Here is a 20,344-nt window from a genome sequence, read left to right as displayed (position 1 = left end):
AATGTTAAGCTCCGCTAAGAAAATAAGTACATAATGTAGCCTAAATGGAGCAAAACTTCCCCTGTGTGATTATATGCGCTGGCAGCATCTTCATCCCTCATGATATTAAGCCCTTTGTGTCATTTTACATATAAGAATAGTTAATATGGATAAGAAAACAGCCCGTTCAAGGTAAACCACGTCAAGAAAAGCCTACTTCATTTATGTCATCGTTTAACCACCTGCCGCTGTCTGCCTCTCTTCACCTGTTACTCGCCCTCCACAGCTCTCCTCTTCACTCGGGCTGTGTCCGCGGCGGAGCCAGAGGAGCGAGCACAGCGGCAGAGGCAACACACAAGCAGGAGCAGGAGCAGGAGAAGGAGGAGCAGCAGGAGGAGCAGTAGCAGCACGAGGATGGACGAGGGGGACATAAGTGCACCACTGCCTCCCGCTCGCCACCTCAGCGTCCTCGCGTGCGCCGACCACGAGCCCCCGAACTGCTCTCTGGCTCTGGCCGCGTGGAGCAGCGTCAACGGCTCCGAGGCGGAGGCTCGCCGCGCGGTGGAGCTGCCCGGCTTGGCCCCGACGGTCAGTTACTTTCATTACTAATAATTATTATTAGTAATGAACACACATTATGTGGTCGAAATGAGTGCTTTATTTTAACGCGCAGTTTATACTTTATATATTTTCTGTCGCTTATGTAAATTGTAAAGTCTGGCCGGTGCTTTAATATTAAGCAGTCAGCACCATAGACATTTGGCACATTTTTTGTCGTTTGAAAAAAACAAAAACACACAATCGTTTGAATCATTTTTTTTTAATTAAAGAATTTGGAGAAGAGGCAGCTTGTCAACATTTATAAACACATTTGAGATATGGCCAAATCTTCTTAAAATCATTACAACTCAAATAACACCTGAACTGAAATAATGCATCATAAAAGTCTTTAAAAAACAAACATTTTGCCTGGGTGATATGGTGTAGAGTAGACATTAAGCTGCACTTGGCATGTGCTCCAATATTGATGGAGTACAGTATATATCACTGGCATACATTTGTATTGACTCTGGGTCACAAAGGCTACAGCCAGCTCCAGAGCTGATGAAAGCGTCAATAAAAGAACTCGCTCCTGCAACATGGTATTACATGACACACATGCCAATAGTGTATGGAAAATTCAAAGTATGCATTTTGAAATGTGCATATTCGTTGTTGGTATGGCTCGTATTTACCATTAAGTTTACCTTTGGGACGTCCAAAATTGGGCAAGTTTTTTGTCACAATCATTCGCTCCTCCAGTGCTGAGTACAGGTGCATTAACATCACTGAGCACATTTCCCACCCTGGGATGTGTCCACCATTGATCCCATATATGTGGCTGCATGCTTTTGGTGCTGCTGGAACGCCATATTGACTTTTTCAGGAATCCACTAATGCAGATCGATTAAACATGGATGTGTGTGTTCGAATGCCAACTCTGCTTAGTCCTCGGGCCAGATTTCCACCGATTGTTTGGGTTGCATTTGGGGAATGACATGGACCAAAGTAGATGCCTAAACAGCTTGATGACAGAGGAGACACATGGTCGTGGTAGCTAAAAATACAGTTCAGTAATTACTCTCATCCAAGAGTCATTCTCAATCTCCAAATCCAGTCTGAGAACGCAGGTTTTATATCCTACATTGTGTAAGCCCTGCCCACCGGGCGGGACCTGCTGATAAAGGGAGTTTTTGGTTTCACTTGAGACTACCCTCTTCAGCCCTATCCTAACAGCCCTGTAATGGGCTATTTACATCCTATTTTAAACTGACTTTGGCTCCTCACTGAGGACCTGATTAGTCGGAAAGCCCCGGGCGTCTCCCGTTTCAGGGTTTCAAAACACTATTATATACGACCGGAACATTGAATCTTAAACCGCCATTTCGGTTTAAAGAAGGATTCTGTTTTTACTTAGTTTTACTTACTGATTAAACCGAACTGGAGTTCACAGACTCGAGTCGCAGATTGAGAATGACTCTTGGATGAGTGTCAAAACTCTTTGTTTTTCTAAAAACAGAGCTGATACAACAGAATTTTTTTCTACAATGGAACACTCCTGGACAAATGAGGGATTACACCAACTTCAATATGAATTATTTCAATAACATTTTACTGACCAACATTAGGCAATAATATCCTGTTATATGCAAGGCAAGAAGAGTGTCACCTTTTCTTATGATCCAATATTTATCATCCTCTGGCTGAGGAATCAACCCGTAATCTCTATAAACCTCTCAATAAAAGCAATTTAATTACTTCTCCTGTATCTTCAAAGAACATTTTATACCCCGCTGCAGACGACTAAAAGCAGGCATCATAAATCCGAGTGAGTTGTCATAGCCCGCCCTGAGTACAAAGTCATGATCTCTGCTTTAAATTCATGTGTCTCCTGCTGACCTCCATTCAGCACAGCATGGGTCAGAAGATATGTGCCACCTTTTGCTTTACTGACTGTATCTGATTTACAGATTATGCCACTGACAGGTTCAAAGTTCAAGGTTCAAAAAGGTTGCACAGGATGAGGTTGTGTCCACGAGCCAGACAAGATTTATAAATATAAATATAAATAGATATTATTTATATTTATATATTTCCTTTTTATTCATTTTTTTTGTAATGTTTAGTAAAAAATAAACTAAAATAAAATAATGCTTTTTGTTTTTTTGTTTTATGTTTTTATTGCAAATTTACCAAAATAATCTCCACAAACCTGACTCTTTTGGTTATAATATTCAACAGTTTGTTCTAAATGTATCTATTAAAGTATCCTATTTCCATGTTCAGAAATAGGATACTTTCTATCTTGATTCAACAAAGGCCACAACAATAATGCTGATGACGTGCCACCTCAAAGCAGTGGTTTCACCAAATTATTATCATAAATAGGCCTATACTCTAGATCAGGGGTGGGCAATTATTTTCCTCCGAGGGCCATATTTGAATCCAGGCAAGTAGCGGAGGGCCAGCCTGCAATTTTTTTTTAATAATAATGATAATAATAACAACAATATTGATTATTTATTATATATATATATATATATATATATATATATATATATATATATATATATATATATGCGATTGAATCTATTATTTAATTCATTTAATTATTAAGGACACAAGTGCAGACAGATGTTATTACAGACAATTAAAAAATAGAAACAAAAATCTTTCTAGGGGCCAGATTGAAACAGGCCGAGGGCCACAAATGCGCAGGTCTGACCTGAAAAAAATATTTTTATTTATTATGTTTGGCGGGCCGGATTATAAAGACGATTGGGCCGTATGTGGCCCGCGGGCCGTAGTTTGCCCAGGTCTGCACTAGATTCTAAGAAGTATCTTGGAATATATCCTAGTTGGGCAGATTGATGGCACTAGAAAATAAGAATGTCAAAAGATTGTTCTCTATTTGCACATTTTGGACGTGCAAGATGTTTTGGTGCCGATGTGAGCATATTGAGCTGTCTCTGGTGGTATGGGGCCCACTGCAGGTAGGTGCCCAACATGGATGGAAAATTAATGTTGATTTGTGGCAACAACCACAACCCACCTGTTGACAAAAGTTGGATTATGGTTCAAATCATCATTGAATACTTGCTGTACCTCAGATACGCCAGATATCATAATTGAGTCGCTGTGGGTATGGCACACATCCCCATGAACAAACTTCTCTTCTGAACTCCAGCCCATGATCAAGACCAAAGACTCAATCAAGGATTGAAAGTTCATCAAGCCCTCGTAGCTCTTCTAAGGTTTCTGTAGCACTATTTTTAGTCTCATTTTAAATTGACCTGAGGAAGATCCTTATGCGATTGAAACCTTGTCTGATTAAATGCAGTTTTGTTTGCATGATTTTTCTTGTATATGTTGTCTCATTTTACGCTTTTATTATCATCTCATTTTAGACCTGGTTTACCTTCAAGCCTGATTTCTCTCTTTAGGCATTTGGAAAACCATAATATGATCTGTTATTTCATTTGGTGTGAAAGGTTTCAGAACCTCTGGCCTAAAACCTGTCGGGAATCGGTTGGTAAACTCATTATGGAAAACAACATTTGAGCAGACTTGACTAATTGCAGGGTGCTGACGAGTCAAAACTGTTTAAAACTGTTACTATTGACCTAGTGGTTAAAAGAATGACAGATGCAATAAGATCAAAATGGTATCATATAAAACCTTTTTTGACATCTGTAACCTGGGAGTGAGAAGCTTTGTTTGAATTTCTCATGTATCTGGTCTTGTATCTGCGCCTCAAGAATCTGTGTGTTACTCTTTCTCCTGTGTACTATTGGCTGACTTCTCACGGTGATAAAGATAAATAAATCCTAATTTCAGATCTTTCCAGTCAATTTAAATCTTTGTCATCCCAAGTTTAGCATTGTCCTCTAGTGTTCATCCAAATGGAAGATTTCTTGGCTTTTGTTAATGGTGTTTTCATTTGCCAAGTCAGCGCGCCTTTCTTCGTAAGCTTGACATTAGACCTCCCTGGTGTTCTGTTTCCAGTGGTTTAAAAGTGCTGATACTCTGCAGAGCTCTTGCAGATTCAGGTAGATGTGTGATAATTGCATGCACTTGGTGGTGGGAATAATCCTGTGCGTGTGAACCTCAGTCGGATCTTTAAAACCCTCCTCCCCTCGGCCCGGTGTCACCGCTCCTGACGCCGGGTGGATTCTGCAGCTTTTCACTAATGCTCTGCTCAAAGTTTGTGTTTCCCCTGGCGCCTGTTCAGGAGCACTTTGGCAGACCGTGCTAACATTTGAGATATGTTAATTCCAATAACTGTGATGTCTTTGATAGCATATGTAGTTCATTTACGTATAATCCCCAGTTCATCACACTGCATTTCCCTAAAATCAACCTGAAATAGTTAAAAGAACATAGTAAGCTTTTTCTGACACAAACAACTAACTTTCTGTAGGGATGGAATGTGAACTAGAGGTAAACTGTGTCATAAAGTCTGGAGTTCATATATTTTCGAACCGTATCTGCTGCTGAGTGACATGTTTCATTGCATAAATGTTTCAAAAGGAGGAGGAGACCTAAATAAATGAAAACCAGAAAAGGAGGAGACATCAGATTGTTTCAAAATGTATGTGCAATGAATCAAATTTGAACAGTTCTTGAATCTACAGGTTAAGCTTTTGTCAATTTGAGTTATGACCCAAATGCCATTGATAATCAGGCAAGAACATACAGATTCCATCACAATAAGTAGCAGAACTCATTTAAAAAATACTCATCAGGATCAAATGTCATAAACAAAACCTTTATGGTAAAAACTGCCATCTTTGTTGTAAGCGTGACAAACACCCTTCAACATGCATCAGCTAAAACACTTTAAGTAAACACGTTCCTTGGAACGGCAGTAGCTCAGTTGTAGAGTGCTCTTTGTGTCCTTGGGCATGACACTTAACCCGACTCGCCCCCAGTGTCTGCGAACATCTGGTGTGTGATTGTGTGTGTGAATGGTGACTGGTTCCTTGATGTAAAGCACCAAAGTGCCTTGACGGTAGAAAAACGCTATAAAGATGTGACCATTTTTTCATTTTAACATCCCCAATAACTGTTATTATCTAACACCGCAGTGTGTGAGTGCTGACTCCTGGAGCATCTTCAGATCTACAGTATATTTAGTTTCTTTTACTAACACATGCAATCCTGTCCTGATACTAAGTGGTGTAATCTAAAATGGTTCTAAGGCAAAAATGCTATTGCAATGTACTGAACAATCCATTTCAACATGCAGACCTTCTCCCCACCAATATACTGTCAAATTAATTTTTTGATACGCTTTCATGTGGCCTCAGTGGAACCCATGTGGGCACAGTCGACGTGGGAACAGGTCCAGATTTACCTTCTCCTCAAACTGATAATCTACAAATAATCCCTCTGAGGACTTGAGTGTCTCTAAAGACCCTTTGGCTTCGTCACGATCTGATGCCTCTTCTCCAGACAGTGACATGTGGACATGAGTTCAGCTCCAGGTCGAGCTCACAAGGTCACCTGGTAATCAGGATCACTGTAGACCTATGTTTTGGGTCCTAGTGTTAAGACCTGCCCAGATTTCTGTGAAGCCATAATCCACTCATATGGTGTACCTGCTCCAGATGTGAAGCCTCACTCACATTCCACATGTTTCCATAATCAAAAACAGCAACAAGAGGCTCAGGCTTTCTTAGCCAGTTCATCCAGCAGCCTGTCTATGCTGTCAATAGCAACTGCCTTCTGGTGATGAATGGGTTGTGCTATTTGTGAAAACAGAAAAATTGGAAAATGTGACATGAAGATGAAAGATACAGTTTAATTCCTGATAGTTTAAGCTGAAGAAGATGTGGACAACCCTTGTCATTAAAATGTCATTGGCATCTGAAAAAGCAGCCGCTCAGCGCGAGCAAAAAGTGGCAAGATGGAGAGAGATAGACAGAGAGAGAGAGAGAGAGAGAGAGAGACAGAGAGAGAGAGAGACAGAGAGAGAGAGAGAGAGAGACAGAGAGAGAGAGAGATAAAAGAGAGACAGAGAGAGACAGAGAGAGACAAAGAGAGACAGAGAGAGAGAGAGACAGAGAGAGTCTCTCCCTTTTTGCTGATAATCGTGAATAATTGTAAAATGGTGAGCGTCTTCAGTCAGGTCGAGATGCTTGTGAGGATTTTGATGGTTGTGCTGTAACTTCATGTGAAACTGAAGGAGTTTCAGTCACTGAGAAGGTTAAAACATGGCTACGTGCAACAACATGATAGTTTGTAATGTGCACAAAGAAAGGTTGGATAAGTTGGATATTAATCGTGTATGCCAGGAGTTTGTTGGGTCTAGTAACAATAGGAAAAAGATATTTGGCTCCTTTGTGTAGACTCAGGCTGATCAGTTGTTTTAAGTCATATTATTGTTTTGTGCTCTGTTACAGCCACTTAGATAATTGTATGTGATAATTGTAATTTGTTACACCAATTCATTGTTGAATATTTTCATATTGTATTCTGTTTATTTTGTGTAACCTGATTGCACTTAATTTGTAAATAAACAGATTTTTGAATACATTTTGACTGTTTTAAGGGGAAATACTTACATTAGTATTCTAATATTAATCATGTTAACAATGTTGTATTTTTTACAAGGCCATTTAAAGCGTTAAAGCGTGATCATTTCCATACATTTTTGGACCCCCCTTATACCAAACTGAGAGTTTCGCCCCTGCCTGCAAGGCCAGATGATTCCATTTGCTTTTGACACCTTGTTGAGCTTTCATCTTTTGCAACTATTTGGTGTTTAGCAATTTAGTAGTGATCCAGAAAGGATAAGACAAAGTGCGCCCTCACTCTTGTGAAGCTGTCAGAGGTGTTGGTGAGAGGCCTTTGATTCAAACCAGTGGTGGTGAAGCGATTGATCCGTATGTGCAACAAGCTGCGACCCGGGCTCTGTTCGGCGGCTCTGTTCGGCCTGTGGTGTAAGAGACCATGAAGAACACTAGCACAGTGCGGTCATGTGATGCAGCACAATGCCGTGGGAAGATGTCCAGGGTGAGCCATGCTGAGTGGAGTAGAAGACATTGTGTGGAGCAGTTTAGATTAGGACCTCACAAGGTATATTACGTACGTGCAGCATGTAACCTTACCTTGATTAATATTGCAACCACATTTCTTTCTTGTATTTGCATGACCAGACTTCATTTCATCTGTTGCTTATTATGTCTTTCAGTCAGGTATGTAGAAAACAAGGAACGCTTGTGTTCGGCTGATAGGAATCTACAACCTTCAGATTTTGAAAGGATTCTTCTCTATTTTTACTTTGTGAACTTTTTAAAGTATTTCAATCTTCAAAGCATCAAAAGTCAACTATGTGTTCTCGCTCTCCACCTGTGATAGCTCTGCGCTAGTTGCTATGCGCTGATTGGTCAGAACTGATCACATGGTACACGTGGGCTTGGATTCATCTTCAAGGTCTTATGGGTTGGACACACATCCTTCCCCATTCATTTCTAATAGAATTTGCTCGACAATGTGAAAATTAAAAGTCTCCCTCAACTTAACGACAAACTAAAGTAGTACTGGTAGAGATCCTGAAGAGTTCATCGCTTCTAATGTGTTTGACTTTAAATTTGGTGCAATGAATGTTGTTGGTCGCTTTGTGTTGAGCCTATTTTACTTCCATATAGTTTTGTGTCATGTGTCAATACAAACGACTTCCCAAGATATATTTAAAAGGAGGCTAGGGCTCGGCGATATTGACTAAAATGAATGTCTCAATATTTATTTTCTATCAATAACAAAATTTAGATGATATTTTCTCAATGCATTGTTTTTTTAGGTAGTAGAGGTCAAATCTTGTTCTTTGAAACCTAGTTCATATCCACATTGGCTCCCACTTAGTGTTTGGTTAGTCTAGACATCTCAAATGAAATGCTCTTTTATTGTTCTACTTTGTGTTTATTTGTATTTATTTTTTTGGTAGGTGAAGTGAAGTGTCCCTGATTAGTGTCCGAGATCTGACGGGATTAGGCATTGACAAATTGGTATGACCTCATTACCCTTGTGGGATTACACTACATTTTTAGTCATTTTTAATTATTTTAATTACAATAAAACAATAGAATATACACAATATTGCAATTTTGTCATATCTCCAAAACAACAATTGCAATTTTACAGTGTACATTTTTCTATACATCTCACACCTTTAACTGAGACGTACATACATAACATGATAAATCAAAATGGCCCATCATCCAATTTCACATGTGGGGACAATAAACCATCCCTAAAACCCAACTGCATCCCATATTTTGATAAATAAACAAGTCTTAGTGTTTTTATCACTTATTAGCCTAGAAATGTCATGCGAGATAGTGGGACAGGGGCGCCCATTGTGTCGGTCGCGATCTACCAACCGATCTCGGAGGCAGTGACAGTCGATGCTGTATCCCGATACAGGGGTACAGCATCGAATCCTGACCCCTGTATCGGGATACGTATCGTATAGTATACGATACGTATCCCGATACAGGGGTCACGATACGATACGTATCCCGATACATGTATATTTCGATACGATTCCCTCATTACGATACGTATCCCGATACATTTTTGAAAAAAGGGTCTTAAAACTGTACCTAATGGTTAATGTTTTTACTCTGGATAAGAACATGTATGAAATTTCATGTTTATCAACAAAGCACTTATTAATTCCATTCCATTATGCTCTAATAACTTCATACATCCAACCAATAAATAGAATATATGGAACACATTCTAGTAAAGTATTGCATGTTTCTTATCAAAAAATTGGCCTGGTCTGAACATGCTACAGCAGCATCTTCTGCACAGATCAGCTTCTCGGTCGAGAGGAGCTTCTGATCAGGTCCACAGCTCCTTCTCACCTCGGCCCAGAGGAGCTTCTGATCAGGTCCACAGCTCCTTCTCACCTCGGCCCAGAGGAGCTTCTGATCAGGTCCACAGCTCCTTCTCACCTCGGCCCAGAGGAGCTTCTGATCAGGTCCACAGCTCCTTCTCACCTCGGCCCAGAGGAGCTTCTGATCAGGTCCACAGCTCCTTCTCACCTCGGCCCAGAGGAGCTTCTGATCAGGTCCACAGCTCCTTCTCACCTCGGCTCAGAGGAGCTTCTGATCAGGTCCACAGCTCCTTCTCACCTCGGCCCAGAGGAGCTTCTGATCAGGTCCACAGCTCCTTCTCACCTCGGCCCAGAGGAGCTTCTGATCAGGTCCACAGCTCCTTCTCACCTCGGCCCAGAGGAGCTTCTGATCAGGTCCACAGCTCCTTCTCACCTCGGCCGAGATGAGCTTCTGATCAGGTCCACAGCTCCTTCTCACCTCGGCCCAGAGGAGCTTCTGATCAGGTCCACAGCTCCTTCTCACCTCGGCCCAGAGGAGCTTCTGATCAGGTCCACAGCTCCTTCTCACCTCGGCCCAGAGGAGCTTCTGATCAGGTCCACAGCTCCTTCTCACCTCGGCCGAGATGAGCTTCTGATCAGGTCCACAGCTCCTTCTCACCTCGGCCGAGAGGAGCTTCTGATCAGGTCCACAGCTCCTTCTCACCTCGGCCGAGATGAGCTTCTGATCAGGTCCACAAGACTGTTTTATTTACAATGGGTCTTTTTTAAACTTTAAATCCTTTCCTCTGCTTTGTGGTATCCCCACAGATTTGCTCCACAGCTTGACACAGTCTAATCTGACCACACATCATTGACTCTGCATGTCTTATGTGAAACACCAGCTTTATGTGTGTGTTTTTCAGTCTAATATTTGTACCTTAGCTGCAGTTCTAATGACTATAATTATGTAAAACGTCACCACTTTGCATATAATGGCTGGCAACAGCACTATTTTAACTTCAATTGTCTCTTGGATGGATTAGTGTTTTTCTTGATCCATTGATTTACTAAGCGAGGTGGGATTGGTCTTTTTCTCTGGTGCTTTGATTGTGTCCACTGAGCCAGTAAAGCTGTGCATGGGCCGTATGTGTGAGCTAAACAGGGAACAGCCTTTTTCCACTGACATGCAGGATTTACAGATGGACCAAGGATTGGAGGATGGTGAGAGGTCCACGCTCAGCACAGTCCTCAAAGTCAGAGACAGAGGCTTTTGACAGGGTAGCTTCTCAGATTGATAGTAGCTTCCATAGTGGTCTGGCTCACTTTTACTCCTGGAACAGTATGCAAGAATATTCAATAAGAGAGAACACAGACTCAAGTGAAGAAGATGGCAAAAAGCAGACATAAATCTAAAATAATATTTTCTCACCAAAAGCTGAATTGATCTTGTGATTTTCCACTGATAACTTAGCAAAACAAAGCTAGTTCGGAATTTCATCCAAGGTGGTCACTAGCAGTCCATCACCCAAAGTTCTGATTTGAACTTAATGAATCATTTATTAACCTATCCCTAATCCTAACTCTGATTTTACCCTGAGTGTGAAATAATATATTGGCAAAAATAAACATTTGGCAAAAATGCCAAATGGATCTATTAAAATATCTAGATTAAACCTGTTGTGAGTTGGACTAGTGGCCAGTCCATTGGTGCTGCAACATTCAAGTGCAATGTAAAAACAAGTTACCATACTTTTTGGGCTATACAGCGCTCCTGAATAAAAGTCGCTCCAAGGAAATTTATAAAGAAACAATAAATCGTACATATACCACTTGTCAATAAGCTGCAGGTGCTCACTTTGCAACATGAGATATTTACACACGCCGGTTGTCTTTTGAACCGGGCGTCTCACGGCGCACCTGTGGTCCGCTGCGCAGCGAGTCTAATTAGACTTATTTCTTAGTGAATTTGAGTTGTATTGTAATAAAACACACAGCATTTTGAAACTTAACAAACAGAAAACATATCACAGCTGTCCCCTCTGTCCTTGATTACTACTACTTACTACTAATTTACTATTACTACTACTTATTACTATGTGAGTGCGTTCTGCGTCTTCACATCTGGTTCATCTCCTCCTGAACTTGTGCTGTGTTACGTGAGTGAGTGTTACGTTGTAACATGAGCTGTTTACACAAAAATATGGTCCATGTTAGTGATGCAGAGGTCATGTCTGACCAAGAAAGTTTAATTACAATGCGGCAGGTTCTAAACTGCAGAACGCCGTATATCGCATGTCCGCACTCCACGTCTGTCTGCGTTTTGCCGCGTCTAGAGTCACTTCTTCATTAGACTCATATCTCTGTGAATGATTCTGAATGTAATAAAACACACGGCATTTTGAAGCTTATAATACAGTGACCACTGACGTCTTCTTCTACAGTCTGTCAAATGCTTGCGCTTCCTGCAATAGTGGTAGAGTGGTCGTTAGCCAATAAAAATCTATAAATTAACCGCAAGGTTCAAAGTGTGGGAAAAAAGTAGCAGCTTATTGTCTGAAAAGTACGGTTCTTGTATTCGGTTGACATGCCACCCACCTAGGTCGGATTTTGTGGCGATATTTGCTTATTTTCAGATCATAAACTTTTTCCCCCTTGAAAATCCTTTTTTTTGCTGTCACCTGCTCTATTCTCAATTCTCATTTTTACCTCCCCTTCGCCCCTGTGGACTTACACACTTCATACACTTTCAGAAAATGCAAATTTAGTACTGAGTCAGGGCCTGGAAACTACTAGCCGTAGCTAGCCACTACAGGCTAAATTGGTGACACCATTTAGCTCAAAACAGTGACCAAGTTTGATGGCCGGGGCTTGGTACCAAGCTGCCAGGGAGCAAGATGGCGGTCTATTCAAGTCAATAGGCTGTGCTCACTGGTGCATGTCGCCACATGCATTTAGTGTCTAGCTATATCCAGTAGCTGTGTGGCCCAGAAGTAGCGTCAAGTGACACGGCTCGCGTAACACATAACTGCTCTGACCAATCAGAGCAAGAGCTGCTAGAGTGGAGCAGCGCGAAGCAGAGTGAGCCAAAGAGTTTTTTGAACCCTAGAAAAGCTAACAACCTTAAAATAGGCAACAATTGCTCTGACCATTGTGAAAGCTGTAGGCCCCTGTTTTTATATTGTGCTTTATGGGAAAATGCTTTCTGGGCAACAGAGGATTTTTCACTGGACTGGCGCCTAGTGACAACTCACAGTAGGTTTAATTTAGCAGTATCCTTGCCAGATATTTGAATAGATCCATGCTTGGTACTGTCCCCGGGTTAAATTCCGAACTTTTAGGGAGTCCCAAAGCTAGCACACATTAGCATCAGCGGTTTCCTGTTTATCGATGCACAGGACTCGTGTCAAGACCAAAAATATTATATTTCTAGTGCATAATGCATCTAATATTACTTAAACCAAATGCATTAAAATGCAGTGCAGAGGTGAAACACTGTAAATTTAGGAAAAGCTAAGAATAAACCGGAAGTAGTTTCTTATTTACGCTAGCTTTAGCCACGTCTCACAGCTACACAAACGTGTTTTTGTGAATTGCTGTGATCGGCTTTATGATTGAAAAGTATAATTTATACAGTTATAATTTAGGTTTTATTTACTTAGATAACATAAATATAGTAACATATGTTTGGCCGACGTCAGTTACCCACGTAGCAGAGCTCTGCAGTATAGCATCCCTCATACAACATTTGTAGTGGCTTTTAAGCCTGTGCAACATGCCAAAATCTAGACTATTTATTTATTTTAATTTTCACAAAGCAGACTTTTAAAATAAACCTCTTCCATTCAACTCACACACGATGCTTTTGCCGGCAGAAGTTTGGCTGATCTAAAAATGATTAGATCTCAGTTTGTTTAATTCCCAGCCATAGTGGCTTCAGAATCCTTTTGGGCAGCTTTACATTGGTATATTATTGAATATATTATTCTTATATATGGATCATTTAACTTTCCATTTGCATGTTTTTAGATGTTTGACACAAAAAAGGAATAGCCTACTGGTATATAATGACTTGAGGTTCAAACAGCAGGCTTGTTTCTTAATAATATCACTTTACTCACTCTAATAATCAGAAGGGCACAATCAAGGGTTTACTGTGAAAAAATTGTTCAATGAGTGCTCAAATGTGCTCTTGTAAGCTGTGTAGAGCTTAATAACATCTATGGCTATAATTATGGAATGAGTAAATCTGGGCCAGCTTCTTGTACAGAAGGTACACAGTGTGTTATATAATTCAGACTGACAAGGGCAGTTGGCAGCGGAGACCCATGGTTGCCTTTTTTTATTCCAACACTTTGATTTATAATTCTATGCTCATGGCTTGGTACAGTTGTAATGGGACACAAATGTAGAATGTACAAACCATTTGTCCAAACTCTGGTGCGTTTCTGGCTAAGTTAAGGACAGGTGTCCTCTGACCCATCCTTCAATGCCACTGGGTAAAATGTCAGGAGCAGTGGGGCCACAGTGCAGCCTAAGCACCCGAGGGCCCATCTGCAGATCTTGAGCAAGGTTTCCTCAGGACAACTTTAGCTGGAGGATCAGTACGCTTTGATTGATGAGATGTGACTGCACCAAACAAGCGCACCCTGGTCCACTTGAATCAGAGGTGTGGGTGCAGTACACTTCAGCCCCACAGCCCTCCGGGGGCACTCTGCAGCGCCAACACCAAACTAAAGACAATTGGGAAATGCAGCTCAACAGCCCACTTCAAAGTTTGCTGTGGTTCCAAAATTAGTTGAAAATTTTCTCATACATTTTTTCAATAGGGTTTTAGGAAAGTTCTAATGTTAATTGTATAAAGGCACGGTTATGTGCTAACTAATGTCCATAATGTTTCCAGTAAAACACTTTGCTAAAGTGTTTTGATAATTGAGTGGTTTATAAAGTTTCAGAATTTAAATCAAACAAAGTTACTCGCCTTGAGGACGTTCAACCTTCACCCTTTTACAAAGTTTCTTTCCAATTTGCAGTGTTCCTCTTTGTATTCAGTCAAAGTCACTGCTTCATTCAATATTTAAAAAGAAATAGGAGGCTCATTTATATCTGTCTTCTTACTTCCGGGCTGAAAATGGCCACGCTGTTTTGCACTGGCCCTTTTACGGTACGTCTCCATACGTATGTATGGAGTACCATTGGAGAGCAACAGCAAGCAGCAGATGCCGAATCCTACGTGTATCACTGAAAATAAAATTGCAGTACGAAACAGTGGCATGCGGTCAGGGCAATCAAGGCAATCAGTGATTGACAAATAAAATCTATGATTACCATGTGTCACAACTAAATATGAATTGTTCTAAAATATATCCCAATAAGCCTGTTTTCCCCGCACTTCTGCTGCTGAAGCTTGGATGAACTAACGGTGTCTTTTACTGGCCACTACAGGCCGCTGGGTGTTACTGCGCAGGAAGCATGGGTCTGCTTTTAACACAGCGGCTCATTCTGTGGCCGTGTTCAGAGGCCCGTTCATGCTCCACTCTCTAACATGAGCTTTTAGACCCAGAGCGGACAGCAGCTTCTTTTAGAGCTCTGCACATGTGCTCTGAGGACCACACAGCCTCAAACCCATGGATCTGTGCTCAAACCACACTGAATAAACCTGTGTGGAAATCAAGGAGCTTTGCAGGTTTTGCCCTAACTGAGCATGTGCAGAGGAGAAGCGAAGCAACAGCAGTGCCTAGTTTAAACAAATGGACTTAAAATCTATCTTTTTGAGACAAGTATTTGTTTGTAGCTATGGCTCAGTTCACATTTCTAATGATTAAACGTTGATTCGAAATACAGTCATTTAACAACATAGACTGCTAATTTGTTGTCATGAATTGGTCGGTGAAATGAGCGTATTTAATGAGCACTAAATGTGAACATGTCCTAAATATCTACATGATCTTCAGTTTGGCACTGTATGTTTCCGTAATCGGGTAAAATTGTTTATCTGATTAGATGAATCAGATCTGTTACAGGCTGTAATAAGAAATGTAACCTTTTGATTTTGACATCCCTTGACATGAGTTTGGCCACATTTACTGATGAGCACAAGGTACAAGGCTTGAAGTAATGTTGTGCTTTTTTACTTTCACCGTAATTTGGAACCACAATCTATACAATTCATAAACAAATAGATTGAAATCAATATGTGGATTGCGAGCAAACATAATAAAACTATGTAATCTTTAAGGCTTGATGGGACACAATGGAAGTACACTTGTCAGGCTTTTGACATTGACATTTGAAGGGCTGTGTTTGGTGTTTTAGTTGTTTTTAGTTTAATTTGTATCAGTGGACTAATTTTCTTTTTTAAGATTAGAAGGATTTATGTGAACATGAGCAGAAAAGAGAAGGCTGTGAGTAAGCTGAAGAAAATTGGGCGTCATCATTTACTTATAAATACGTGTCAGTGTAACTACAGCCCTGATCATTTGATATTTTAGGTCTTATTTCGCGTCTGCAAGTGATTTTTTAATACGTAGCCATGTCTTACAAACACAACTGGATGTGTTCAGTCTAAAACATGCAGATGGGATCCATTCGAAGCGTGTGCACCATCATTAGTCCATCCAACAGGTGTCCAGACCATCTGTCCACTCATTTACACATCCTGTCAGCGCTGCTTAGAATTCTTTCAGAGATATATACATTCTACCTTTGAAATAATGGTGCTGGGCTGGGCGGTCCGTTTGTGTTCTTCCGCAGCAGCTTATGCGGTCAACGCTTTAACGCTGCTTCATTTGCTCGTACGCTGTTTTAAAGTAGCTGAGAAACAAAGTCGATGGGGTTATAACAGTGTTGCAGATTGAACGGACGGATGGGTTTATGGCAGAGAGATGAGTCATGGGCTTTGTAATGACGACACAGAGGTCAGAGGCAGTGGTGGCGACTGAATGCTTTATGACAGGGCAAGCTCGTCCACGCTTAATACGATGACACATCCGAGAGCCTGAGCCGGGACTTGTTGCTGATGGGACAGAAATATATGAATAATGAAGCTTTAGTGAGGTCTGATTTGGGTAGTTTAATCGAAACGTAGGTGTTAAATGTGACAAGCTTAAAAGTTTCTGATTCGTTTTGAGTCTGGGCAACTTTAAGACATTTTTTAGCTGTAATAGTGGAATATGGAAGCATGGAGCTCTGGAGCTCGGCTCTGACGGTGTCAGGCCAAAGAAGGACTGGATCAGGCTCTGTGATCTGCGTTCTCCTTGGCTCTGAGGCATTCCCCTGATGAAAAGGCCATCGTGCTGATCCACCGATGAGGCTGGTCTGCAAAGGCTGTTGTGGACTTGAAAAGTTGCAAAAAGGTCCTTTGCTTGAGTTTGCATGATGCAGTATCAATCACGTTCAAAAACGGGCACAGAATTCTTAGTTCTGGGAGGGAAAGTTAGCTTCTGCGGGCCTGTCTCTTGGAAAAGTCTTTGTCCCATAGCTTAGCTTAGCTTAGCCTAGCTTGGCCAGAGGCCCTCTCCCAAGGCCTCATGGACCTACCTCAGATGGAACTCAAATGGAGCTTGAATGGAACTGCAAAAGTGGCTCAAAACTCCTCTTTCCTTTGTCTGCCTCTCACTTACCCACGCGGGGGTTGAGATTTGGCACCTGAGGTTTCAACCAATCAGCACGCACTGCTGAGTCAGAGCTTGATAAGACAAGAGATCTGGAGTAATGTTTAGCATTAACATTAGGCCACAATAGTTACAAAGGTAAAATTATCCACAAGACATGTTTATAAAACAGTTGAATGAACATGCAGAACAATAACGTTATGTATCAAATGATTTTTCCTAAAACCGCATAGTCCTTTAGCGTTTTAGCTTTTATCTTGGAGAGACAATCCAAAAATAAGTCGTCCGATAGAAAAGTTATTTCTAGCGTTCAAAGCGTCTCCGTTCGTTTGCTAACATTTTCTGCTCCTGCAGAGAACCATAAAACTCCCCACGGACTGTTAGCTGATAACACTGTAGCCCGCATTCCTGTCACCATGGCAACAGGGAGAGGTCATCTGCATATCCTACACTATTTACCAAAAATTATGATATACCAATCAATGCTGCAATAAGAATAATTTAACACAAAATGTGACATATTTGATGTATTATTGTAATATCATTATAATATAATGGTATTGACCGATTCAACCGAATAGATGCCTTTACATTATGTGTTACAAATTTGGTTATGCAATTTCGAAACCAATTTATGATAATCCCACATTGACGATGTCTGGGTCCAGCTGTGATTCTGGATGTGTGCGCACAGAATCAGTGGCAGCTTGGAGCCATGTGTCTGTATCCTCCTACTGTGTGTCCCGTCCTTGAACATGCACACCCGCTGTCCCACTGAGCGTCTGTCACCGAGCTTCTGTCACCGAGCGTCTGTCACTGAACATCTGTCACTGAACGTCAGTCACTGAGCATCTGTCACCGAGCTTCTCTCACTGAGCGTCTGTCATCGAACATCTGTCACCAAGCGTCTGTCACTGAACGTCTGTCACTGAACGTCAGTCACTAAGCATCTGTTACTGAGCATCTGTCACTGAGCGTCTGTCACCGAACGTCTGTCACCGAGCGTCTGTCACCAAACGTCTGTCACCAAACATGTGTCAACAAGCGTCTGTCACTGAACGTCTGTCACTGAACGTCAGTCACTGAGCATCAGTTACTGAGCATCTGTCACTGAGCGTCTGTCACTGAACATCTGTCACTGAGCGTCTGTCACTGAACGTCTGTCACTGAGCGTCTGTCACCGAGCGTCTGTCACTGAACGTCTGTCACTGAGCGTCTGTCACTGAACGTCTGTCTCTGAACGTCTGTCACTGAACTTCTGTCACTGAACGTCTGTCACTAAACGTCTGTCACTGAGCGTCTGTCACCGAGCGTCTGTCACTGAACGTCTGTCACTGAACGTCTGTCACTGAACGTATGTCACTGAACGTCTGTCACTGAGCGACTGTCACCGAGCGTCTGTCACTGAACGTCTGTCACTGAACGTCTGTCACTGAACGTCTGTTACTGAGCGTCTGTCACTGAACGTCTGTCACTGAACGTCTGTCACTGAACGTCTGTCACTGAACGTCTGTCACTGAGCGACTGTTACTGAGCATCTGTCACTGTCACACACTGAGATCCCGGTGGAGCTGGGACGGAGCGTTTTGAAAAGAACTTGTGTGCAACATTTGATCTGATTGTCAGTGTCAGTGTGAGTGTCAGTGTGAGTGTCAGTGTGAGTGTCAGTGTGAGTGTCGGTGTGAGTGTCAGTGTGAGTGTCGGTGTGAGTGTCAGTGTGAGTTTCAGTGTGAGTGTCAGTGTGAGTGTCAGTGTGAGTTTCAGTGTGAGTCTCAGTGTGAGTGTGAGTGTCAGTGTGAGTTTCAGTGTGAGTGTCAGTGTCAGTGTGAGGCCCGTGTCAGTGTGAGTGTCAGTGTGAGTTTCAGTGTGAGTGTCAGTGTGAGGCCAGTGTCAGTGTGAGTGTCAGTGTGAGTTTCAGTGTGAGTGTCAGTGTGAGTTTCAGTGTGAGTGTCGGTGTGAGTGTCAGTGTGAGTGTCAGAGTGAGTGTCAGTGTGAGTTTCAGTGTGAGTGTCAGTGTGAGTGTCAGTGTGAGTGTCAGTGTGAGTGTGAGTGTCAGTGTGAGTGTCGGTGTGAGTGTGAGTGTCAGTGTGAGTGTCAGAGTGAGTTTCAGTGTGAGTGTCAGTGTGAGTGTCAGTGTGAGTGTCAGTGTGAGTGTGAGTGTCAGTGTGAGTTTCAGTGTGAGTGTCAGTGTGAGGCCCGTGTCAGTGTGAGTTTCAGTGTGAGTATCAGTGTGAGTGTCAGTGTGAGTGTCGGTGTGAGTGTCAGTGTGAGTGTCGGTGTGAGTGTTGGTGTGAGTGTCGGTGTGAGTGTCGGTGGGAGTGTCGGTGTGAGTGTCTGTGTGAGTGTCAGTGTGAGTGTCAGTGTGAGTGTCAGTGTGAGTGTCGGTGTGAGTGTCGGTGTGAGTGTCAGTGTGAGTGTCGGTGTGAGTGTTGGTGTGAGTGTCGGTGTGAGTGTCGGTGTGAGTGTCGGTGTGAGTGTCTGTGTGAGTGTCAGTGTGAGTGTCAGTGTGAGTGTCAGTGTGAGTGTCGGTGTGAGTGTCGGTGGGAGTGTCAGTGTGAGTGTCAGTGTGAGTGTCAGTGTGAGTGTCGGTATGAGTGTCAATGTGAGTGTCAGTGTGAGTGTCAGTGTGAGTGTCGGTGTGAGTGTCAGTGTGAGTGTCGGTGTGAGTGTCGGTGTGAGTTTCAGTCTGAGTGTCAGTGTGAGTGTCAGTGTGAGTGTCGGTGTGAGTGTCAGGGTGAGTGTCAGTGTGAGTGTCAGTGTGAGTTTCAGTGTGAGTGTCAGTGTGAGGTCAGTGTGAGTGTCAGTGTGAGTGTCAGTGTGAGTGTGAGTGTCAGTGTGAGTGTCGGTGTGAGTGTGAGTGTCAGTGTGAGTGTCAAAGTGAGTTTCAGTGTGAGTGTCAGTGTGAGTGTCAGTGTGAGTGTCAGTGTGAGTGTGAGTGTCAGTGTGAGTTTCAGTGTGAGTGTCAGTGTGAGGCCCGTGTCAGTGTGAGTTTCAGTGTGAGTATCAGTGTGAGTGTCAGTGTGAGTGTCGGTGTGAGTGTCAGTGTGAGTGTCGGTGTGAGTGTTGGTGTGAGTGTCGGTGTGAGTGTCGGTGGGAGTGTCGGTGTGAGTGTCTGTGTGAGTGTCAGTGTGAGTGTCAGTGTGAGTGTCAGTGTGAGTGTCGGTGTGAGTGTCGGTGTGAGTGTCAGTGTGAGTGTCGGTGTGAGTGTCGGTGTGAGTGTCGGTGTGAGTGTCGGTGGGAGTGTCGGTGTGAGTGTCTGTGTGAGTGTCAGTGTGAGTGTCAGTGTGAGTGTCAGTGTGAGTGTCGGTGTGAGTGTCGGTGGGAGTGTCGGTGTGAGTGTCTGTGTGAGTGTCAGTGTGAGTGTCAGTGTGAGTGTCAGTGTGAGTGTCGG

At 42.4% G+C, this 20,344-nt stretch overlaps 1 protein-coding gene across 2 annotated transcripts in view; it reads left to right on the top strand.

Annotated features, from left to right (window-relative positions):
• The first annotated feature begins 341 nt into the window (after positions 1–341).
• The window catches only part of LOC140351382 (melanopsin-A-like), a 34,305-nt gene continuing 14,302 nt past the window's right edge, over positions 342–20,344 (top strand). For both annotated transcript variants that reach the window (XM_072437198.1, XM_072437199.1), the window contains exon 1: positions 342–567. In XM_072437198.1, the coding sequence (XP_072293299.1) occupies positions 394–567 (174 nt within the window). In that variant the 5' untranslated portion in view covers positions 342–393. The remainder of the gene's footprint in view (positions 568–20,344) is intronic.

Source organism: Eucyclogobius newberryi, unplaced genomic scaffold (genome assembly GCF_026437365.1).
Source record: "Eucyclogobius newberryi isolate DKJ021-1_F unplaced genomic scaffold, fEucNew1.0.hap1 SCAF_8, whole genome shotgun sequence".
NCBI classification, from domain to species: domain Eukaryota; kingdom Metazoa; phylum Chordata; class Actinopteri; order Gobiiformes; family Gobiidae; genus Eucyclogobius; species Eucyclogobius newberryi.
The sequence above is the reverse complement of the archived record's forward strand: the minus strand, read 5'-3'. Positions and strand labels throughout refer to the sequence as shown.